Below are 25,441 nucleotides of genomic sequence, written 5' to 3' on the forward strand. Positions count from 1 at the left end.
AGAAGCTCCTGGGTCGCAGGCCCGGGCCGGCTCCGGAGGGGCAGGTTCACTTCAGCTGTAAACTAGGACTTGAACTCAAGCCTCCAGAGTTCACACAAAGCTAATCCATTAAGCTCCTTAGTTTCTACCAGCTCCTTAATAACCTATCCTCTAAGGCCAGAGGAAAATACAATACAGGGATGGGGGGAAAAAAAAAGAGACTGATTGCATTTAAGAATTTAAATCATTTTATTGCTTTACCTGCCATTAGGACAATCTATAACAAAAGGAATATAATATAATATATTAGCACATACAGTAAATCAGACTTATATAGTCAGGTAACAATACAAAAATGGTCCTCTGGTTGACTATAGCTTTCTAGGGCAATAGATTTCATAAATTCGCTAAAGGTGGACTAGCAAAAAATTAATTCTAAAGCCCTGAATGTTAGCTAAGGCAAAACTATGCCAATTGTGGTTTCAAACATATTTAAATTGCACACAAAGGTAAAGCTATAACTGTGATTAATATTTAACTCAGACTTAGCTGATTTATCTTAAAATCCTGTAGGTAAAACTACAAAAGGGAGTAAACAGCAAGCTAAAAAGATGCAGTAGTGAAACTTGATTAGAAAGCCTTATATAAAAAAAAATGTGCATTTTTTTGTGGAGCTTTAACTAGTTTACATAGCTTTTGGTGCTTTAAAGTAACACAAAAAACACATATGAAGAAAAAACCTAGATAGAGTCAAAACTTAAGAAAACAGTTTTACCAAAAAAAAAAAAAAAAAAAAAAGAACCACCAAAAAGGTAGCATTTGCTTACTCCTTAAGGACTCTGGCAGAAATCCTCTATTCAACATCTTCTGAATAGAGAACTCAAACCACAAGCGTTTAAATCCCATTATTGGGATTTCAGGTTCAGAAATTCCCTGGAACCTTTTGTAAAGGCTTGACACCCTCAGTATTATTTCGCATCAATTATCAGACTCTGATTATCTACACGCCTGGGAGAAAGTCTGTTGAACTCGAATCCGTATCACCTCAGAAAGGAAATAAAACGAGGGCTCCATCGTTAGAAGTAGTTGCACAACAAATGCAAAACTGCTTGCTGTCACTCCCAAATACAAACCTACACTACTTTATATAAATTACAGTTTAAAGGAAACCTTAAAAATTGCCTACCATTATTGAACCGTGGAATTCAGTAAAAACTTTTGGGAAATATTGGTGCGCACAGAATAATGGAACACAAAGCTGGTAAATACTGAAATACATTTAAGACTCCGCAACATATTGAACTTGGAAAAAAGAGTGAGTATGAAATATGTGTCCTGTAAATTCCATAAGCAAGGAAAGAGAATGCACCTTTTGTATTTAAACTAGAAGTAACCATTTTAAAAATTATTAACTGATTTAAAATAACTGAGTGTTGCAGGAAAGTTAAAACATTCACTTTTTCTGCCTCACATTCTCTACCAAGAATAATGGCATCTGTATAGACCAGCAGTCTTGCCACCTGCAAGTGATGCTGGCCATAAATACTTGACATTTATTTTCCCTGGTAACAAAGGGTCACCTGAACTGATGATTGTTTTTTAAAAAGTCAACTGAGGAATACAAAGCAAGCAAGAGTCACAGGGAAAATAAAATGTTTGCTTCTGATTTCTACACCAATCTAAGTACTTGAACATTACTAACAGCTGGACAGCTGCACCATTCTTACACCAATCTATGTACTAGAGACCAAAGTTAGGCATTTCATGTAACATTTGGTTCTTGCCACTTTGAACAGGAAGAGTTTTAAATGGCATATCTATCGCTGAAGAAAGAACAAGAAAAAAAAAAAATCAGTTGCGGCAAGTCAGCAAATTAAGTAACAACTGCAGTAGTTCACCAGAACTATTAACCTTGAAAGCTTTGATTCACACTTGACAAAAACATAACTAAGCAATCTTAAACCAGCAGACACAGGAACAATTATACTGTTAAATTCCAACTGTGGCTTTCTTAGCAGCTGATGCCTCACGACTGAACCCAGGATTACAGTACCCAAGAAATTAAAAAAAAGAAAACCCCAAGCCCCAAGAAGCTCAATTACAAGGGCAGTTCTCATTTGAAAAGAAATACAGCAGATTATGACCACAGCCTTAAAAATCTGTCCACCAATTTGAGAAACACCTTTAAAAGAATTCCCCCCCACCCCATCACCTCCTTAACTCTATGGCAATCGGCATGGTGCCACATCTCTCCCTCGCTGAAGCAAGGCTGCATTTGCCTGAGTTGGACACTTGCACAGAGAGAAGCCATAACAGCAAACGTCTCCATAGAAATTTTTCTATTAATTTAATGGGACAGAGAGCACAGAACTAATATGCTCTAAATTAAAAAGAGTGCCATGATAAGCATTTTTTTTTTCCTTTTTTTTTAAACAGACAGGAAGCTGCAAATGCCAGTGGCAATGTGGCTCTGCACAAGGGTAATAAAGCAGTCTGCATTCATGAAGCACGTTTGGGATAGGGAGGAAGGTTTCAGACAGACAGCGATACAAAACTGTTGTACTGCTGGATGTTTCGCTTGAGAATATCCGAGCACGGACCCAGGACACGTTCAAATCGGGGTCGATCAAGCTTTACACATTTCAACAGGCCACGAGCAACAACTGTGGCGGCACGGGGACGGTTCATCAACAGAGCTATTTCACCTAGGGCAACAGGAAAGTGCAAAGTATTAAAATCTCAACATGCAAAGAGTCAAATTACCCTGTTGTATTTCAAACTGCTGCAGGAATTGAACAGAATGTAATTCAGGTTTTAACATGGATCAGAGCAAGTACTTATATAGTTACATTAGAAGCAATTGTGAAGGCAGTGTAAAAAGACTATCTGATGAACTGAATAAGGAATTTATTTTCTTATTAAAAAGCCTGTCTGCATTCAAGCCTCTCTGAAGAAGATTCTAAATTCTAAAGAATTTTCAGCATTGGTTCTATTTAAGAAAAGGTCATGTCTCAACCACATAGTTTTCCTAGTCAACAAGTAGTTATTTTTCTAATATGTAAGATATGTTACTGTTCAGTTCTGGTATTTCTAGGAAACTCAGGACAATGAGACCAGCACAAGACAGAAGCCTTTGCCCCACAGCTAGCCAGAATCAAGAATATGACTTGGCCATGGGGCTGGGGAAGATGAGTATCTTGAAGTCTGGGATTCCCATTTCCTACATTATATGCAAACATGTCAAAAGCTTTGTTTCAAGTAACTGTTACAACTGATAACAACATATTTGGAAATGAAGTTTTCAACAAGCCCCTGTTTCCACTGGTGACAACAGCTACCCCTAACATTCCTAGCAACAAGAGTGAAGGAAATCACAGCATCAGCTTCTGGGTTGGTTTGTTTTTAAGCAGTTGGGCTGCTTATCACCATGTCCAGGACTGAGGAAAGAACCAGGTGTTCCTCGGAGAATAAATTTGCCTGCATTATCAGAAGGCATGTTCAAAAGAAACGAGCAAAACTTTTCCTCTGTGCCCAATTAAAACTCTTGAACTCACTAGCCTCCAAAACACAGGCTTGCAAAAGAGTAAGTAAGTGCTATGGGAGAGCTAAACCCCTGGGGACAGGTCTGCAGCACCTAAACACAATGGTAGAGATAACATTTAGTTTAAGAGTGGGAAACTCAAGAGTACACATTAAGGGAAATATTAGAAGAGACTGGAATGACATACATAGAACAAAAATCTAATACTAGATGCTGAGCTAAGCAGACCTTTGGTCAGATCCAGTACTACTAGTGTGCTCTGGAGTACATCCCACTTCAGGCCTTGCAACAGAGTATTCGTTCATTACATCATCTACAAAGCTGAAAAACCAAAAGGCTTTAGCAAGAGAACTGATTAGAGTAATAAGGAGAGAGGACCTACCTTAAACATGAGAAAAAAAAGAGTTAGGCTTTTTTTATTTTTTGAGAGGCAGACAGAGGGAAGTTTTTAACCATTAAGCAGTAGGTTCTGAACAGGTTACTTGCTTTGTTTCAGAACTGCAAGCCACTTTTCTTCGGAACCCAAAATAAGGTGGCCAGGAACATCTTGTTATATAATCTTACATTATATTCCAAGAACGCTCTGTGAGCGTACATTTCCAGTCCTTATCTGTGATCCAAAATAAATCAACATGCGCTAGAAAAGCGATTAGTTCCATGTGAAGATTATTTCAAAGTCCTCACAAGGAAGTATTTATCATAGGATCTTAGCCTTTTTCTTTGCCAGCATACGTAAGTGTTTTTTCAAGCCAAAGCAACTTACGTATCATGTTAATTTTTAGGTAAGAACACCTTCAACAGAAGGAGAAAAGACCCTGATCTGCACTTGGGAGACCACATCCAGAGTACCACAGAGTTTTACAGACCTCAGTATCAGACACTGACAAAGGGGAGCAAGTCTGGCAGTGCCACCCAGACGGTTAGGGGACTGCAGCACAGGATGTACAAACTGATGCTGAAAGGGCTGGGTTAGTCTGACCTGAAGGAAAGAAGGCTAAGGAGGGAATCTTATTGCTGTCTTCAGCTATGTAACAAGTGATTATAAAGACAAAACTAAGCTCCTCTCTGCACAGTGAAAGGCAGAGAGAAAGCAACAAGTTGCAGAACAGGAAATTCTTGTCAAGCATACAGAAAATTATTCACAGCAAGGCTAGTTAAACAGTGAAAGAAATTGCCCAGAGAGGTTGTGGGATCTCCATCCCTGGAGACACAAGAGACAACTGGACACAGCCCTGAGCAGTATGATGCAATTCCAAAGTTGCTCTGCTCAAGGGAGGTCAGACCAAATGACCACCAGGCCCCTTCTAAATTACTCTACAACAATCACATTTCTGTGATATGCACGCACACCTGAATGCCAAGTGACTCTGATACTCACCTGACATCAAGTGAAACCACAGGAGTTAGCCGAAACAGTAATTAAGCAAATCCATCCCATCACTATCATCCACAGCAGTCATCAACACAGCACAGGTAATATGGTGACAGTGGTGTATTTCACCACAGTTGTCACTACATAACTCACCAAAATAATCAGAAGGTGCCAGCCTGCCCACTTCAACAAATTCTTCATTTTCTGATCGACGCTGTAACACTGCAGCTGTGCCCTTCAAGAAATCACAGCAATTAAACAATTGGAATTTCCAGCATTACTTGAAACATTGAATTCCACAAGGAATCAGCTGCTTTGCAGAAATAACTGTTATGATGTCTGTCTTAAAAAAAAAACACAATCCTTGCATAGTTCACCAGACTGCTCTATAAGAACAGCTGGTCCCCCTTCCTCTCCAAGCATAAAATGTCTTGGGTATTTGAGTATCCACATCACTGATTTTTTCCTGGCTTTCCTCAGAACACTATGAATATGCGTATGACTAGCAACATAAAAAGCCAAACCCCAGACAGAAGACAATGATACCACTAGCAAGACATTACTAGCTATCTAGAATGGGTCTCTACTTCTCTGAAAAAGAGCTTGTTTCAGCCAGAAACGTATTACTTTTTTTGCCTGGAAGTACCATTTGTAAAAATAGTAAAACTAAATATAAGCTTCTGCATGTCCAGTAAGATTGTATTTCTTTAGGGATTCTCTACAAGTACATTCTTACATTGCATTTTTCTCCAAGTGTCTATTTAGGGGCAGAATAAGCCATCTTAAAAAAACAGAAGTAAAATTCTGAGCTTTTAGTTTTGACCTTACTTACCTCCAAGATAATGAAGAACTCATCTCCTGGCTCTCCCTGGACCACAATCTTTTGCCCATCCTCAAACTGTACCGGTTCCAATGCATCAGCTACAGTGAGACGCTCCCACTTGTCCAGAGATTCTGTAGAGTTAATAGTTCATTAACAGAGTATCTTTTCAAGGCACAAATTACATTTTTTGCTCTGTCTTTATACAGAGGTCAACCTATTTCATACTGCATTTGTACATCAGATATCAAGTTCTGAATTAGAACCATTTTGGAATGAAGCAGAAAAGCAGTACAGGCTTTGGAGTCAGTTTTAACAGATTATCGCAATAGCTTGTAATCATCATACTGTGGAGTAACAGCCTTATTAGATTATGGCAATTTATTCCATTTCAGAACAAAAGTCTTCTCACTTACCCAATATAGATACTTTACTAAGGAATTCCTCATACATCTTTCTCTTTCTCAAAGTACTCCCCTACAAACAAAACAAAACAAAAAAAACAAGCACACAAAGTAAGTTTGATTTCTACTTCATGTTTTATATAGGGCTTCAAATAAAACTCAAGACAAAAAAAAATTAACTAGACACACTGCATCCTGTCTCACAGATCCGAAGCCCACACGATTTTTTTCAAGTGTTTCCAAATTTAATTATTTCATTAATATTTCAGAGTTCAGCAGCCTTCATTTAGCACTTATTGAAGCCTTAATGTTTCTTAAAATGCATTCTAACTGTATAACCTTATCAAAATTCACAACACCTGCCCAAGTTAGTTACAACTGTTGTTCACACATACTACTTACAAATAGCAAGCTAAATGCAGAGCAGAATCAAAGTATCTGACAAGTTAACTGTAGGTATTACAGTTTTAGTCCAGTTTAATACTGCATTGGTATTGTTTTGTTCACTAATGCAAGATTCCTCCAGGCCCCGTGCCTGATAAACATATGCCAAGCGATCAGCATTCTGATCACAAGAGACAGCAAGAGTTTGAATAAATAACTCCAGCAAATGACAGGCACAGGTAGAAGGTCAAACGATCAGTATAAATTTGAGTGAACAGTAAAGGCAAAAGCGTAATTCCAGGTTATGCACACAGCTACTTGAGTCAGTGGCATAAACCACACATCAGCTAGCGAAATACTTGCCATCAGGATCCTTCTATAGCTATCTCTATCAATGCCCCACAACTTCACGTTTGTCTTCGCTTTGACGGTTGCAGCGCGGGGAGTTCCATATATAAGGGCAAGTTCTCCAAAGCTTCCACCCTCACCAACGCTGGTTGCCCACTCGCTGTTCACATAAACCTGAAAGGCAGTGCATGGTGGTAAGCCACGGGCCACGGCGTCTTGTGAGCTGGTCAGAGACAACCTGAAGCTCGGGCTACCCCGTATATCCTTTGTAGTAAAGGGAAATTCTCACATACGTACAGTCAGAGTTAACCATTTCAAGGTTTCATCAACACTTCACAGCCAACCCCAGCCCCAATTTTTACTTTCATCTACAAAAGGACTCTCTTCTACATCACGTGCACAGAGACTACACAGACTGCTGAGACCCTCTGACAGGAAATGAAATCTCAACAGTGTCTGTCAGAGAAGGCTATGGATTAGCTGGACTGGAAAATAAAAGGCCTGGTCATTCTTAAAGCTTGTGCCACGCTTCAACTAGACTCCACCCACCACTTGCGAAGCATTACTGTTGTGCTGGTGTCTGAATAATTCCTTTTGAAATCCATCACAACTCAGTCTGTGCAGCCAGACTGAGCCATTAAGGAGCAAAGAGGCTCCAAAGCAAAATAAGCTCCTACAAGTAAGAACTTATTATGAGGAAAGCTGATAAAGGAATGACCCATAGAAGAGGCCTACAAATACCAGATTGTTCTGCTAGGGATGAACATGTCATTAATAAACTACCAATAATGCTTACATCCATTTCTCCTTGATCAACAACATAGAAGTTATCACCTTCATCACCTAAGGAAGAAAAAAATTGAATACACATTAAAAAGAGTAAAGCCGTGCAAGCATTCATGTTTCACAGAACTTGAACCTCTGCCACCTTGGATGTTTAGAATCCAGTAAGGTTGGCAGAGACAAATTTTGCACAGCTCACAGGCTGACATTTCGCATTTTGCTGATTTTGCGCTCCTTTCAGTCCTGTGAGAGAGGACATCTACTGGTATGCAGGAGATCAGCAGCATTTCTGGGATTACTGGAAAGGCATACCAGATCCATAAACTGACATAGCATGTTCTATAGGCCATCAAATGACAATTTTTCCAATAGATAACGTATGCAACAAACCCCCATCTTCCTACAATTGCTCCAGTCCTCACCTTAGCATGAGTGGTGTGTCAGATAACGCAGCAAGAAAGGGTCACTGCAGCCAATCTTTTTATATTTAAAAAAACAAAACAAAACCTGACGAGCACTAGGCCAGAGCCTGCTCACCATCTCCAACTTATTCATCAGTGTGAACATTGCCACTTGCCTTGCTGTATGACAGTCTCTCCCGCGATGTAAGTGACAGGGAACATTGCATCAAAGATGTCACTGAAGAAAAGAATATAAAAATTAGCCAACTGCTTTGACGATTGCCATGCATGCACACATACGACTGCACCTCCAAGCCATCAATATTTTTCTTGTCTGTATGACTACAATGACTGCTGTAAAGCAGCTGTGAAGCTTTATACATTATGACACATTTAGCTCTTCTGAAGTCTGTACTTTAAGAAATTTTTTTTAAGACTACAAAGATTTATTCCTACCTTCTTTCATTATCATCAAGATGGGCAAACAGCACATTCTTCTCAATAGCTTTTGCCAAAGCAGCCATAGTCTTATAATCTTTTGGAATAACCTAGGATATAATCAGAAAAAGTAACTGATTAGTTTTTTTTCAAGAAAAATTTCTGCATTTCCCATGGTAAGTTATTTAAATTGCTACAAAACACTGGCTGAGATTTTCCAGTTTCTTCCAAGCACTATACATCTATATAGTCAATATATACAGCCAGTTTGTGCAGAAAGTAAATAAAATCTTGTGTTATTTTATGCAACTGTAAAAAACATCATTCCATGCTAATGCTTATAAAATTTTTTGCAAGAATACAAGTATCTGTCCAACTTGGTTTTTTCCTACGAATAGCAGCAAGTCTGCTCTACCATTAGGCTAAACATAATGTTGTTGCAGCTGTTGAATAACTGGAAGCACTTTGTTTATATATAATATATAAATATATGTACATCTAAATATAGACCTGTTCCCTTTGGAGCAATATAAGTTAAGCACAAACGGTTTAATTGCATGACAGTTTATTCTAACCTCCAGCTAAACAGCTATACAACCAGGTCTACTTTTTAGTTATCACAAGACTTAACAGGCCACAAGAGCTTCAATGTTATTTAAAACACTAGCTAAAAGGTGGTCTTTGATAAACTCTTGGATTCTAGATGCAATTTTTAGCAATGTTTAAAAGTTAGAGCACCTTTCTAACATAAGATGCAGCATCCTCTTCTGTATAGACTTCTGCACTGATGGCCCCACGCCTTCTTCGACCCTTAACCACAGGGTTCATAGGAGGAGGAGGAGAGATTTCATCCTCCCGTGAGTCTGAGCGTGAACCAGACTTCTGCTGATTCAACAACTGTTTTGTTTCCTCCTAAACAGGAAGGAAGACATGTTTGTGTCACATAATCCAGTAAAGAAAAAAGGTCGTTATATATCATATTCTAATTTAGTCTGCCAATGCAAGGGAGCTTCCTGTGTACTATTACTCCCACATTAAGGCAAACAGGAGACTACAGCAACCAACATCAAAAGCCTTTCAAAGCAGATTGTAGATATGCCTTTCATTCATGACATTCATATCACAATGGTGTTTATTTTAATAAGTTACACTAATAGTTTAATAAAATAAGCAGCTTAAACAAGTCGATTCTACTTTCCACTAGTGTATTCAACAGACAAAGAAGACATTCTGCAAACACTAAAGACATTTTCCCAACTATAAACCCAGCAGTTCTGTCCCTCAGCTGCAAGGTGTTAAGCCTGTTTTGATTTGAAAGACAGAAGAGCAATTCTTCAGAAATCCATGTTACATGAGAAGCTTTTGAAACAGGGTCAAGTCATGGACCAACTTGTTACTTAATAACCAACAGTTATTTCAGGAGAAAGAAATATGAGCACCACTTACAAAAGAGCTGGAGGAAGGATGCTAGAGGCCAAACAGCAGGGGGTTTCTGCAAACTACAGATTTGTAGACTTTGCACAACATTACACATATTCCTTATTTCCCTCAGTTACCTGTTGTGCTGTGTTGTAGTGATATTGTAGAGCATACTTAAAATGAATTCTAACTTGACACACAGAAATGTGATTCTTCTAGGTATCAGAAAATTCACCTAAATCATCTAAAATCAGATTAAGAACAAAACAAAAAAGCCAACCTTGGAGCCAGAGCATTTGCATCATAACAGCTCAGATGACTTTCCCAGTGTTAAGGAAATGGGGCTTTGGGACGTGCCTTAAAAGAACAAGGAGTCATCTGTTCTCAGAGAGCTCCTGGCACTTTTAAAAGCTGGGTTTGTCCCAGTGTCCTTGGTGAAACCGTCCCCTGCCCAGCTGGGCAGCTCGCTGCTTGGCTGCCACGCTGCCCGCCGGAGGTGCACAGAGGCTATGTATAACAGCAACGCTGAGGGAAGGGACATCAGATAACCATTACAGAGAGTTTACATTTTACACCTCTCAGATAGCTAAAGAGCAAGCACTGATCCATCGAATTGCATTTCGCTTCCTGCTTTTTGCCCATTGATAAAATAGTGTGACATTTCAAAATGATGGGAGAAAAACATATTTAAAACTTTGCTTCCATCTTCTGATTTTAGAGAAACAAGTCTCAACTGAGATGAAGTTAAAAATAGCTTAAGCAGTAGTAAGTGTTCAGTTTAAACTGCCTCTCTACAAAGTGGGCAACACCACCAACCACAGAAACATGTTGTTCATTCATGCACAGACTACTTGAGCCATAAAAAAAAAACCTTGACACTTTTTAATGAAATGAACACCAGCTGCTGTATTTTTTCCAGTATCACATAAAATATTGAGATTCTGTAACTGTCAGAGATAGAAGCACTTCAGCAGCATTTAGCAAGGGAGCTGTGTATCAAAACACTGTTCAGCAAGAGACAGAGTAATGGCCCACTCAAGGAACAAGGAAATTTCATGAACAGAAAAAATACAACCGGTAACTTCTGCCTGATCTGAGATTGAACATTGCTCTATTAAAAAGAAGTATATTAAGGTAGGGCATGGGCACAGAGACAAGTTACAGGTAGGTAAAACAACATATTAACTTAAAATGTACCAGCTATTCTAAATAGTCTATATACACACTCATCAAGAGGAAAATTATCCCTGAATGAGAGTAATTTCCATATACTCACATTACACATCGCAAGACAACACGTCATGCTAGTGACATGTTAAAATCGCACTGTTCTCATAGCAGTAGCTTTTCATGTATTTACCTTTTTAAAATACCTTTTATAATTTCCAATATTAAACCACATATGTTACCCCACCAGATCAGAAAAAAATCACACTAGGACCTGCAGAAAGAATGGGCAGTTGTTCTTCTCAGTTACCATAGAATCTAGGCAATGTTTATGAGAGAGAAAAGGTATTTGGTTCAGGTTTAGTGGCTCCTCAAATTGAGCACATAATGGACAAAGGCATTCATTTTGCTCTGTACTGATCAGTATAACCATTACCATGATTTTAAAAAGGTTTAGTAATAAAGCTAGCTTATTTGTTACACCCAAACGTTGATCCTGGTCTTTCAGCTGATGAAGCAGTTCAAAGTTTTCAGTGTCAGTGACCACTAACTGTAAATTTTCTTTTTCCTCAACAAGCAAGAAACAGTTATTAAGCCCATTTAAATTATTATAAGTAAGAAATATTAAAGTGATGAGACTTCACATACTCATATTTAAGTCTATCAGCTACCGAAGACCATCTTCACAATTTCAGAACTATGTTTTATACTGTATAGTCTGGCACCTGGTAATTATCATTACACCAGAAACAATCTCAACTTTTTGGGGCCGATTAGTATTTAATTTATATCAGCTCTCTACGTATTTTAAAAAAACCTCAAACTCAGAAGCTAAAACAGCAGTGTTGAGAGCTCTGCCATAAACTCACAACTGCATAGTACATCCTTCTTAACTACCATGTTTTGAAAAAGAAGCACTTAGGAAAATAGGAAAATATTCAGGTACATATCTGAGGAGGCAGGGCAGGTAACAGGGAACTGGTACTGTGATTAGATTTCAGCAGCACTTCGTAATTCCAGCTTTCTATAAAGCCTAATATGCACATAACTGCGTTACACACAATATTTCAAACATGTACTTACTCCAGTGGACAACCATGTCCAATATCCAAGATTCATCTGGCAGGCTGTAATAATGTTCTCTACATTTAATTTCCATAGCTCAAACTCCATTACACTGCCAAGCACAGCACTGGATAGCTATTAGCTCTTAGTATGCATTGGTGTTACCAGATACGTTTGCACAGCAAAAAGAACAGAGGCCTTAGTACATCACAAACAGATAAAAGAAAAGCATTTATACAATCAATGGGTAGTAGTTAGATTCATGTAACAGCTTTCATAACTCAGAAAAGGACACCTGAATTCCTATAGTAGCTACCACAATCTCAGAGGCAGTAATTTTAATGTTTCTGAACATAAATTCAAAAGCATGTTTAAATGTCTTCAACATATTTTAATAACATGACAGTGAATCAGCTCTGTGTTTGCGCGCTGTGGAAGAGATGACTTGTCAGGATAACTAGAGAGAAAATCGCAACCTCGCTTCGGTTTTAAATGGTGTGCCTTCAAAATTCAATCTTAAAAAAAAAAACAAAACACTGTATCTCAACCTCAATTTCATCCAGTCTAACAGATTAACAGATTTCAAAAATATATTGAAAAGCTGCTCTGCTTTATTAAAGATGTAATAAACGTTACTTCTGGAAGGTGAAGCAGATTCCGTTTCAAACATTTTTGCTCTACCAGAGCTAAGTACCGGGTTAGAGCTGGTTAATAATAGTACTTAACATTTATGCTTTCCAGACACGGATGTCAGAGGAGTTTGCTAGCACAGCACAGGATGTTCACTGTTCTGTTACTTGATAGCTATTTAGGTACTGTGTTACCTGGTTAAACTAAGACCAATCCATTAGACTGAATGGTGAAATTACTTGGAGGAAGCTGTAGCAATTTTTAAATTCCAGAGGGCAAGAAAAAAAACGCTACAGTTTCACTTGTAGCTATAGCTGCACTAGTAGGCATGTACAACCCGTGCCAACACAACTCATAAAAGATCCTGACCAAAATTTTAAGATTGATTTAAGAGGAAAACACCATTGCCTAAGCAGTTTTATTCTCAGCTTCCTTATAGGCCGACAGAGTACACAGTCAGCCTGTTTGCACCAGAATAAGAGTTATTCAGCTCCAGAATACACGCAGTTAAGTGCAAAGCTAGACTTGTCTTGCTAAAAACAAATTCAGTTTCTTTTAATCTTAAATACTGCATGTTGACCCTAAGTCCACTACACAAAAGCATCCAAATATTCCTATTTTATATGCCTACATACAGATCAGTTTACAGTTTATTCTAAATACAGCAATGCAGTTTACTTTGTAATGTTTTGTATATTAACACTTGTGGTGATGTTTTTAAAATTATCAATCTATCAGTACTTAGAAACTCGAGAATCCAAGATGGGGAAGTAAGCACAGTAACGAGGAAGGACAATGAATTTTTAAGAACCTGATTACTACCTGGTTTGCTGCTGGTATTCTCTCTGAAAAAGAATGCACTCAAGATATAACTACACAAAAATAAAAGACATATTATAGAGTTCTTATTCATTTAATAAGCAAAGTGTTCCTCAAATACATTGTGAGTTATAAGAGCTTAGTTTGCACTATTTAGTAATTTTCTAGTAACTACTTTGAACACTTCCATTAAAAGACAATTTCCACCATACATATTTATGATCTCTAGTGTTAATTTCTTTCTTCTTTACATCAGCAATTAGTAACCAGCTAGAATAAAAAAAAAAGAAAAAACTGTAACACCCATAAACAACAAGTACTGAAAGCAGCACCTGCAAATGACTGCTGTACAAGGTCACAGCTATATGATTTACTAATTGAGAACTCTAAATGGAGTCACTGTATCTAACCTTTCCTTTGCATCAGCCTTTAAAATCTCCCATTTTCATAGCAGCTTTTCCTAATTGCTTAGGTATCAATATATAAAACGAACAGCTCAAAAGAATGCGAAATTGCCATTTCAAATAGGAGCGTGGAGATGACAAAATGCTTTCCATTCCCAAGATCCCAGAATGCTTCCAACAACAACAACAAAAACACCAGAGAGACCTTGAGGACAAACGCAAGAGGAAAAACAAAGCAAAACACCAACACCAAACTCCCAAGAGAAGGCAGAAACGGGCTCACTTCTAGAGATCTGGAATGCAAATACTTCCGTCTGACTTCAGCTAGGCCTGGATAACTACCACTGGCCGGCTGCTTCTGTGCTGTACCTGAACTATTGGAAACCATGTCTCAATGTAAGAGACCAAATGCCCATCGCCAGTGTCTAACCAAGGTCAAACACCACGGGTACCATCTAACTAAAGACATGATTGTGTAGACGATCTATTAGCTTCTGTGAGTAAGCATGAGGCGGGGATTACATCTGCATCACAGCTGGGTAAGTTTCCTTGTCAGCTTATGTTCTGCCCTACCTGCTTTGTTATGACAGAGACGCTTTTACATCATGATCAACTGGTATGAACTACTGGAAAATAGGATGCATTTTCCAAAAGCATCAGTTCCAGTTTCAAATGGCCAATACGAACACTAGTCAAATCTGAAACTCAGCCTCTAAATCACAAAGAGATGATGTATATTCAGGTTGTTCCACTCCCCTCCTGCTATGTAATTTTACCTTCTCCAATCTTTCAAAGTATTCTCTAAGGAATCCCATGGGTCGTTCAGGTCTCACTGTGCATAATTGTACAATGCAATCCTTCAGAAGTTGCTGGATGTTGTGTTTTTGGACGTAAAGTTCACATTCCCGAAGACTACGCTCCTCCTCACTGCTGCTGCTGCTAGAAGCTGCCATTGCTGAAGATAAGAGAAAGATAAGGTTAAATAACTAGTGGAAATTAAGATGCTGCTGCCCAATACAGTCAGACGCATTATGCTGCCTAAAAGAAAGTTATGCTGCATTATCATCTTACTGATATCACAGCATAAAACTACCTGGAAATAAATAAAAAAAATCTGGGCGCTCTGTAGCCGAAGGCACAAAAGGAAAAGCACTTGATTGAGTTGAGAAAGCTTCAAGAACTGACACCCTGTGAGCACTCAAAGCCAGGGAAGCTTCCACCTAAACTTTCTGCTGATTAAACCCGATATCTCCTAGGATTGGAGGCTCACTTCAGAGAGCTGTATGGGGATGATGGCAGAAGATAGGTGGGTGGAAGCTGGGAATCTGAGAGGCCAGTATGAAGACTATTAGGAAGTGAAACATGTTAAGGTTGAAGCCAAAGCCACTTTGCCAAATGCCAAGGCAGAATCCACTAATGGAAGTTATGGAATTAGGAGTGTTACTCCTAAAAAGCTACTCTCTAGTTTAAATTGGTCCGTACTTCATAGCTATCTCTCTGGATATACAGAAATCCCAACAAATATTTCTTTAAATAATCAAGAATACATCTTTAAACACATCTGTTACGATGCCAAGTTTTCAAGAGACTTTAAAATTATAGTGTCAGCTGTAACACTTTCAAAAATGTTCTTAAGCAGGGTTTTTCCCCCCCCTTTCAGGCGACAGAGCCATTTTTAAATATAATTTACATATATATATATAAACATTACATGGTGTTTTGTTTTGTTTTGTTTTTTTTTTTTTTCCATAAAGCAATTATGAGTGAGACAGCTGAAGAAATAGGAAAGAATTTCTCAGGGCATTTTTAATTAAATATAAAGAAAGTTACCTCGTACAGGGACAGTGACAACAGCTTATGAGTATGCAGTAAGATATGTTGATCCCAGGATCAGCTTTTGAAAGGGAAAAAATGGATTCAGACAAAATAATTCTGAGAAATGACAAGTCACTGAAAAACCAAGCGGTGCAGGCATAGTATGTGTTTTATCCTACTGAGGCAGCAAATTGAGAAACATAGGCAATATAACGCTGTGTCCCTTTGAATTATTCTACTAGAGATTACAGGAGGACTACAGTTAATATGAAATTGCTAACACTTCAACCAGGCTTCATTCTTGTCACAGTTAATCCCTGCACAAGTACGCACAGACAGATGTATTATGTGCTGCATAAACACCAAGTATGGACTTCACATGGACTGTAAAAGTGCCTTAAAGTTCTCCAGTTACTTCTTTTGTTTTGACAACTCGCCCAGTGAAGGTCAGTCCTAATTAACAGCCCCAGAGAAACTCGGTGGCTTCATGACAGCCTCCAAATTACAGGCTATGGAAAATGTATCGCGCTGGTGATAGACAGCGGCCACGGCTGCTCGTGAGAACTGCCAGACCAGCACAGAAAACATCAAAGAAATAGTGAAAACTCCAGTGTTTTTTATAAGTGGGCTTTTTTTTATTATTATTTTTTTCCCTGCACGTTACAAACCCCAGGTTTCCCCCAGCCCCGTCTGGCAGGGCTGCGCTCCGGGCGCCGCGGCCCGGCCTGCCCGCCCCGGGGCTGCCCAGCCCAGCCCAGCCCGCCCCTCACCGCGGGGCCGGGGCTGCTCGCCGCTGCCCGGAGGGCCCGGCGGTGCGAGCCCGCAGCCCCACGGCGTTCCCGGAGCTGGGAGAGTAGAGGCGGGGTGGGCACCCCCATACCGGGCCAGAGAATCGTTTCAGCCTCTCAGCGCCCGGAGGAGGCGCCCGGCACGGCCTCACAAACCCGCGGGGACCCCACGCAGCGCGGCCGGTCTCCCCCCTCAGACACGGGGCCTCCGGCCACGGCAGGAAACGGGGCGAGGCGCTGCCCACTCCACCCCCCCCCCCCCGCCAGGCAGCGGGCCGCTCCCCGCAGCGGGGCCGCCCCCCCCCCCCAAGGCCGCAGGCCTCCGCTCCGCGCCCCTCCCAGCCCCGCCGCCCCCCCCTCAGGGGCCGGGCCCCGGCGCTCACCTGGAGCGGGCGGCTCTGCCGGGCCCTCGCCGCCCCCCGCCCGTCCCGGCCGCGGCCTCGGCGACAGCAGCGGCGGTGGCTCCCACCGGAAACCAACCGCCCCGGCCAATCACCGCCCGCCGTGACGTCAATGCGCCTCGCTCCCCCTCCCCAGAGCCCCGTCGCCGCGGTAACCTTAAAGGGGCGGCGCGGGGGATGAAGCGCTGCCCCAGCGGGGAGCGGCGCCTGCGCCTTTAAGGCGCGCGGGGAGCGAACGGCCGGGGCGCTGAGGGGAGCGAACGGAACCTGCCCGGCATTGTGTCCTGTGTCTTTCCAGCTGAGGTGAGCCCCCTGAGCCGAAATCCTGTAAAAAGTCACCGAAGATCCCGGCGGGGAGAGGCAGGCAGACACACACACGCACCCCCGCCAAACCTGGGGAAAAGTGGGAAATGAGCCCCAAATCCTGCGTCTGCCGATCTCCTCGTGACTGAGGCCATAACTCGGTTGTCCAGCTCAGCGTTACAGCTGCCGTGAAAGCGTTTCGGCCAAAGTTCACCCCTGCTTTATGCGTTTGGGAGAATCGGATAATAGACAACGAAAATGATTCCGATAACTAGAGTTTAAGGTGTATTTTGAGATTAGAAGATACCGGTGCTTTTGCAATGACACGATGAACTATTTGCCTTGGCGTTTCTTGTTTACTAGTTTTCAGATGAATAAAGAGTAACAGCTGAGGTGTAAATCTTGGATCTGCATTTATGACAGACTAAAGCTACCCCCTGAGAGTTCACATTCCTTAAACGTTTGATAGCTTCTGTCTGTTACAGGTTAATCAGAAGCCAGAGTCTAGGAGTTTCTGACGCTAACACAAAATTTGGAACTTGTACAAAAAATATGAATTGTAAGGAATCAATATTTGTGAAATACTGTCAGAGTACACTATTAGTAAATGTCAAATCTACTTGGTCACCTGGTAACAGAACATTTATTTCTGTAACTGAAAACTACTAGGAGCTTCTGAACACTAGAAAAGAGTTGTGTGCGTTCCCCCCTACCCACTTCTTTTTTTGCTTTTCATCTTCCCTTTTTGCAAGCTGTCTCTTCTCACATCTCACTTCTTGTTGGGGCAAGTCCCAGTGCTGTTTTCTCTTTTGGGATAGATCCCATCTGGAACAAAGATCAGACCCGTACGTAAAACCTGTTCAGCAACATTCTCTGTGTGAAGAAAACAAGTATACTGTTGTATAGCATGCTCTTGATGCAATCCCCTCCTGAGCTCCCCAGCCGGATGGTGAGGCAGGAGTGTAATAAAGGCAACAGCACAGGGTTCAAAAGGAGATTTGTGATGCTAGCCTAAGGTCCCTCCTGTTAACTGCATACAACTCCTTCACCCTGAGTCAGCACTGATGTATCTTTGAAAGTTAAATCACGCTTCCCATAAGCATATGTTTGTACATATTCATGTGTTAATTCTTACGCTGTTAAAGACGCAAGAGAAATTAAAAACAAGCAAAGCCCTGTTCTATTTGGTCTGGTCTGAATTACAGTCAGACCCTGGTCTTAACTGTCTAATTAAATAATAAACATTCCTGAGTAAATAACTTGCGTTACCATCAGCACTATTCCCACAACTTTCATTTCAAACAGTTCTCTGCCTTAGAGTTTCTCATGAAGCAATCTGTTGCCTGGGGCTGTGGCTGCTGAAGAGCAGAGGAGAGCTGCCCAGTCTGCCAGCAGAATATACCAACGCAAGCAGGAGAGACAGCGTGACACACAGCGAGTGTGGGGTGGAGAACTCTGCTGGCTGTTTCTGGTGACATTTAATAAGAACTCCATAAAACCATTTTTCTAATTCTGTTTCACCTCCTATCCTGTAGTCCTAAAGCACCATTATATTAGTTTTTTAGACAAATCTAGTAGTCAGCCCCAGTTCAAACCGCGATGGTGAGCACTATGGGTTATCTTGGTAGTGATTTCCATGATGGTAACCATCACATATCCTTAGTGGTGGGACATTCAGGTTCTGAAACCAGTAAATTCTGGCAGAGTCTGAGCATGGACGAGATGAGGTGACTCCCCAGGCAGGGGCTGCGAATCATCATGTGTCACAGCATGGACTTGCAGAAAGCTGCAGATAGGATTTCCTGGATTTTAGCAGCCTGATTGCTCTCATTTTTAAACCAAGAAACACTGCCTGGAGCATGATATTTCTAGGCAGATTTTGGATTAAAATGTCCAGAGGTGGAAGTTAGAAGGAGCTGGCTGCCTAACTACCTTGGAGAACCTGGACCAGTATGTATTCTCATTTTTGTAAAATACTCTACTGTTAGGTTTATGTATTTAGACACTTCTGCTTCAGCCTCATAAAAAGGAGTCAAAAGCACTACTTTCATGATTAAAAACAGCAGCCCTCCTCAAAATCATTGCAATTTCTTCATCAACTGAGTGATAATGCCACCTCATCATTCTTAGGCATTTGGCTCATCTCCCTTCTGCATTAAGCCATGTAGGATACATATTCCTGGTCTTGTAAAAGACCAATAAATTTGTCTGTAAAAAGCATCTGAAATATCCCAAGTGGGAAGATAATTTGTTTGCTTTTTTAAAAAGCTTCCCAGAAGTTCTTACAAAGACTAAATTTATTACTCTTAATTTTTATGGTGCTATTTATCAACATGGTGATCAACAGTAATAGAAGCTAAGAACGGTCTCTGGGAAGGCAAGAAGTCAAGGCTTTCTATTCTGCTTACCACCACACAATCAAACAAACCCCACAGAGATACTGACTTAGTATTATCATGCAAGCATGAAGCATTGCAGCATTCACCGAGGAAGTAAATGAGTGTGCACTGGCACAGCGGGTTAGCTGAGGGGAAGGGGATCCAGGGCACGGAGCAGTGAGGATGAAATGGGGAGAGGGAACAAGGAGCAGTGTGAAAGGGCTGTGAAGAGAAGCTTGAAGCTGAAATGGCTGAGGAGCCGCTGGATCCATCTGAAAGGGAAAAAACAACCCCAAAAAAATAGTAGATCACTAGGCCAGCAAAAATACCTCCATGAGCAATCGTGTTCTGCCAGGAATAACAGTGGGGCAGTGATTGGGGAGCTCAGGGAAGAGAAAGTTATGTGAGCCAAGATAAGAAATAAGAGCATACAAGAAGTGTAACCCCTGCTGTGTGCATAGAACAAAAAAACCCCTTCTCAACAGGTACTTTAGTGGCAGCGTAATTAACAGCGCCTGTGGGTAGCTGGAACACTACACAGGAGTTATAATAGCAGAGGTTTGTACCTGAGATACATCCCAGCTTAGTATCGTGTTCTGCCCACAAGGTACCAGCACCTCAGACACGCCACTGGGATTGAAAGTAAATGAATCGAACGAGTGTTAGACTAGAGCAGCCAATGTTTATGTGTCCCCCCCACCCCAGTTTTACGTTAAATCATGCAAATCTGTCACCTTTGATGTACATGTACAAACAGGGTCCAAAGAGGTACAGCCCAACATGCAACACTGTCTTGATGGAGGTGACAGACGTGTGTTCTATTGTGAGGTGGGGAATGACGAAGCTTTTGTGGTTACAGAAAGGTTTCTTCTACCAGCAGAAACTACCGTTAATGCCAACGGCCCTAAAATCCACATCAACCAGCAATCAGAAAGTCAGTGGAACTGAAATCCCAGAGCTCACTGCGGACTGTGACGATGTCAGAGGTAGAGTTCCAGCTGTGTCCTTTGGGCATATCTTCCTGTATTGTAAGCTTTGACTAGCAGAGAAAACCGCCTATCGCTGCTGCACACCATGTCTCACTGAGACTATAGTGTGATTCATAGGAAGACTCATAGATTAGGGGCCAAAAGACAGAAAAAAATATATTCCTGTTTAACAATAGACTAGTTGAGGACTTCTGGGTTCCAGGCCAAACTGGAGTTGACAGTACAAACCTGACACTTCAGTATACCTGCATGCAAGGAGAGAAGAAGGGCACTTGCCACACAGTGCCCAGCAATGCACGATGTTTGCCAAGTAGTCTGAGCCTCTAGATGACGTGCAGCATAAATAAATCTGGTATCAACGTCTGTAATTTTGCCACATGAAAGGCAATAAAAGAACAAAGCAAGGAATTGATGGGATCAGAAAACATACAGTCTGAAAAATAGCACTTGAGCTCCTGCCCTAACCCCATCATGACTTGTGCCTTGGGCTAAAAACCACCCTGGGACCTGAAAGATGGTGCATGGAAGCTGCCTTTGGTCTTGCTGCATGTCAGCTGGGCAGACAGTTGTGTGAAATGGTCCCCAGTGCAGAACAAGTTTGCCTTGAGCAGCAGATCTCAAATCATTTCCATATGTTACTTTGAGGAAAAAACAAAAATGACTGGTGAGACTCAAACCAGAGTAACCAAAAGCCAAGAAAAAAAAATGCCCCGAAGTGCCCAGATCTTAAAGATAGGCCAGTCAGGAAATCCATTTACATCTGCAAGACGTGCCTGCTGCAACACAGCCTGTCACACTCAGCGTGGTTCCCAGCTGGAAGGCTTCCAACACCCAAGGGGCAACGTTGGGAACACTTTACCTCCTGAGTAAATACTAAACAGCTCAGCAGCGTAGTGCCCGTCATTATCTGAGGTATGTCACATAGCTGTCCTTGTTTGCTTATGGACAGGCTCAGTGACACTTTGAAAAAGCCATGATACCCCGATTAAATTCTAACACAGATAATTGTGTTCTGCTTGCCATCCAACCCTGCTTAAATTGAACTCGGTGTTCTCTCTTCTTTCTGACCTAAGGAGTTGTGTCTAGACCAGCAATTAACCTGCACGTCAACAGCGGGGCAAGAAGTTTCTAAGCACCCTCCTGACAATATTTATTGGAAACACTTTGCTTAGGTGCCTATGCACAAGTCTGAAGGACTTCAGGGACTCCCCCTCGCCTCAATTGTGAGCAAGGACAGGGATTAGCACAGTGGGAAACAGATGCAGGTTGGAATGCCAGGCTGCCTCAAGAACTGGGAGATGGAAAACAGCATCCAAGGCACAGCAAAAAAAAAACCCGGTGAGGCTCAGGCCTCCTGAGAGAGGGAAACAGATGGGAGAGCAGCAGATCTTTGCCTCCTGCAATTTGGATGTGAACCGTCTTTGTTTTGCATGGTTAACTTTGTACAACCTCTGGGCAGCTTCAGCAGTTCGTGAACTGCCCAAGCATCTGCTAATGCGATTCTTGACTTTAAAATCTCTCTGACGCAAACCGCATTAAAGAGCAATGAGATAGTGTGCAGCTACTGTTGACTTCTTTTCCGGGAACACATGTGAAATACCACCAGTGTTTGTTTTGTAATAGAATGTAAATACCCCCATTGAAAAGCATCCTCGGTCCCTGTGCTTTTAACATAGAAGCAGTCTGGGGAGAGCTCCCTCTCCGAGCATCGGCTGTGATAGTTCTCTTGCAAGATAAATGCACACATAAAAGCATTCAAAACAGCCATTTGCTTATGTGCTTGTCTCTGAAAGCAGGTGGCAAAGTAAACACATCATGCAGTCGGTCAGATCCGCTATTCTTGGTCTGGACTGACATCCAAACAATGTCTGGACCCACATCTAACAAACTGGCTACAAAATCAAGCGATTTCTGATGCAAGTTTCTGCCTCCCTCCCCCCAAGATAATAGAGCATTTTCCCAGATGGAAGGAACCCACTTTAAAAACAATAGGTCTTTGAAATGTCAGCTAAGGCTTGCTTGGCATGTGCAGTGTGCCGCAGGAATACGATATAGCCTTTTCCATTCTCCAACTGTAACCCTTAAATCTGAAGCAGCAAGATGATTAAGAGATGTAGATCCAGTTTTCTGCTCTGCTACTGATTTCCAGACTCTCCTGTGGAAGTCACTTGGCCTTGATCCATCTCCACTTCCCCCTGTGGGATGAGGATAAAAGCGCTTTCTGCGCTGAGGATGGACCCAAGCTCATGAGATGTTTGCATGCTCCAGTGACGGCGATTAGTGGCTGAATTACTTTAGATTTAAACCAGTCGCATGAGAACTGATGCAGTACAGTTTGCAAAAGAAGTCACGAAGCTGCATCTTGGAGGCTATGGCTAGCAACAGCTACGGTTACCTTGGCTCTGGGTACACCACAGTCCTGTGTACAGTCTAGATGCCTCCCTGCATTCTCTGAACAAGAACCAACTTGTTGCTGCTATGAATGTATTTATTATACCAACTTTTTGTGCCGTTTCTCCCCAAAGCCTCTCCTTGTCTCCTCTAGCATGATAGGGGGAGAAAGTCACCCAGGTCATGAGACTGATATATGTGCTAGGAGGTTGGGCAGGGAGCCTGTCTCTCCCAGTGTTATCCCTCCACAGCCTCAGAAAGCAGAACTGCTCCTCTGCTCTGCTCACACCAGGCTGTGCAGGAACCCAACGTGCTCTTGTCTGCCAGAGCCTCTGCGTGCTCCCAGTCTCCCTCTCGCAATATTACTAATTCTGCTCTCTCATGTTGGAGCATTCTTTCTTCTTTAGATAATTACAGAGGAATTGTAGTTAGTGCTGTATCCAAGAGTTAAGGGGAAAGCAAAAGTTTCTCTCTCCTCCCTTCTAGTTTTAACCCCTTTGCTCTCTGTGGTACAGGTCTTACACGGTTCTCAGCTGAAGAGGCCCAAGGCTTTGAGTCCATTGTGCACCCCAAAGATCTTCACATGATCAGCCACGTCAGCCCGTACCACTCCTGTGAGCAGTGTTAAACCAATTTGTGAAAGCCTCCAGTGAGATAATCCATTACCAGGGTAAGTGTGATGTCCTAATCCTAGTTAGGGAAATGGGATAATTGCCAGAGCAAGGGCAAGATACGGAACATTAATCCAATTTACAGTGAAATGCAGCATTAGGTTGCAAGCTCTCCCCTGACCTTGACAAGCGCTTCTGAAAGGGCTGCTCGCAAATGACAGCTTGTTAAATGGCAGGATCCGGCTCGGGGTCAGCATCAAAAACTGAAAAACTACTAGAAGTAAAGCTCTCAAAACTTGACTGCCTGTGGAAGCAGGCACAACTGCTCTTGTCTTTCCATCACCGTGATGGATTTAAGTGCCAGCAGATGGCTCTCAAGGTCTCGATGCATCTTTCTTGATTTCTGTACCTAAACACAGTGCAATGAAACTTCTTATGTGCACATGGTGTGCACTTTCCCACTGTGTAACCCCTTCCCCTCCCCACACTAGGTTAGTATCAGCCCAGACAATTTAGCAAGACAAGCCAGTCTGCTGGGGACCATCACAAATATGTTCTATCCATGGTTTGTTTCTCTCCCACAATTTTATATTTGATACAGGAATCATGATATCCAAAAAAGGCTTTGAACTGATGAATTCTCTGGTGTCTAGAACTTGTGATCAGAATTCTTCCAAACTCAGATTGTCCTGGCATATACAGTCCAGCTCTCCACTTTCTTCTCCCTTTTCCACTGTATAAGAGGAAAAAATAATATCTGTCCTGACATAACAAATTACTAACTCAAAGCAATAGGAGAATGCAAGGTGTAAATTTCACATTCCTTACTATAGCATTTTATTAGCAGAACTACTCAACTCTCTCCAAACTCAGTGTTTTTTCCTACATCAGCACTGAGAGCTAGTGGAGGTACAGGTTAAGTAACGCCCAGAGTAAGCAAGGACTGCTCTCTCTGTTTAACAAGCACGGTGTAGAAGCATCACTGTGCACTGATGCCGGACAAATGGTGTGTGCAGCTGGACTCAGGGCACCAGATGGCAGCATTTATTGTCTGGAGATCCTTGAGCAGCCAGACTGGAAGATTAGTGCTTGACAGTTCATATTATTACAGCCCCTAAAGATTGGGCTGCAGCCCCTTCCTCCCCCTCCTCGATGATCATGATACCACTTGGTAAGGGTAATAGATAAGAGCAAAGCGAATGGGTATGTGCCACCTGTCCCCATTCCTTTCATGTGCAAAAAGATGATTTCCTTGCTTTAAGAAATATTTGCTCTCCTTATTAAACATTCACCTTTTGCCTGTTCTGTCCTGCCTGTTTTTCCCCAGAAGGCTCTAGTCCCTCAACAGGCTCCTGGTTATTGTGAAAGATATTTAGCAGATTTAGCCCCTGCTAAGACCATTTTTTTTTTTCCCTGTAGATTTCATTCAAATACGAGACATATCACTAGGAGCTTTTATCTGAGAGGGAAGAGCTTGGCTGGCATTTAAACACTGAGCTAGGGAAAAGCCTAAAAGCTATCAAAAAGGTACCTAACCCTTCTCATGTCGAATGGCAAACACACAGGATGCCATGGCTGGGAGAGGCCCTTCTAGGCACAGTGGCTGGTTTCCCAGGTTCTTCATTTCCATTTCCTCTTTAAGGCTTGAATATATACACCTGAGGTGCAGGACACAAACTGACATCTGTCACGCAAAGCTTTTTTTTGCATTGAAAAATATTCACAATGAGGTGGCCACACTCTGGACTGGTGTTAGAGTTAATGACTGAGTTGAGGTTGTTGCTGTCAATG

At 41.7% G+C, this 25,441-nt stretch overlaps 1 protein-coding gene across 2 annotated transcripts; it reads right to left on the reverse strand.

Annotated features, from left to right (window-relative positions):
* Window positions 1-209: 209 nt before the first annotated feature.
* PRKAR1A (protein kinase cAMP-dependent type I regulatory subunit alpha) lies at window positions 210-17,075 on the reverse strand. Of its 2 annotated transcripts, XM_033002449.2 has the most exons (12): window positions 16,961-17,075; window positions 15,805-15,868; window positions 14,751-14,929; window positions 9,209-9,382; window positions 8,489-8,580; window positions 8,209-8,270; window positions 7,645-7,691; window positions 6,864-7,022; window positions 6,129-6,189; window positions 5,725-5,846; window positions 5,046-5,127; window positions 210-2,684 (listed from the first exon to the last, which is right to left on the reverse strand). In XM_033002449.2, the coding sequence occupies exons 3-12, from the start codon at window positions 14,925-14,927 to the stop codon at window positions 2,512-2,514; spliced, it is 1,149 nt and encodes a 382-aa protein (XP_032858340.1). In that variant the 5' UTR covers window positions 14,928-14,929; window positions 15,805-15,868; window positions 16,961-17,075; the 3' UTR covers window positions 210-2,511. The 2 variants fall into 2 exon arrangements, with proteins under 2 accessions (XP_032858340.1, XP_032858341.1); XM_033002450.2 differs by lacking the exon at window positions 15,805-15,868.
* Window positions 17,076-25,441: the final 8,366 nt, after the last annotated feature.

The sequence above is a fragment of the Tyto alba genome, unplaced genomic scaffold (assembly GCF_018691265.1).
Source record: "Tyto alba isolate M040663 unplaced genomic scaffold, T.alba_DEE_v4.0 Super-Scaffold_39, whole genome shotgun sequence".
NCBI lineage: Eukaryota > Metazoa > Chordata > Aves > Strigiformes > Tytonidae > Tyto > Tyto alba.

Excerpts from the sequence above, each read along its gene's own strand:
- PRKAR1A (XM_033002450.2), bottom strand. The coding sequence starts at position 14,927 with ATGGCAGCTTCTAGCAGCAGCAGCAGTGAGGAGGAGCGTAGTCTTCGG. Across the intron at positions 6,190-6,863 it reads GCTATAGAAGGATCCTGATG|GGGAGTACTTTGAGAAAGAG; the intron begins GCAAGTATTTCG and ends TTTTGTTTGTAG. Across the intron at positions 5,128-5,724 it reads AGTTCTTCATTATCTTGGAG|GGCACAGCTGCAGTGTTACA; the intron begins GTAAGTAAGGTC and ends GATTTCTTGAAG.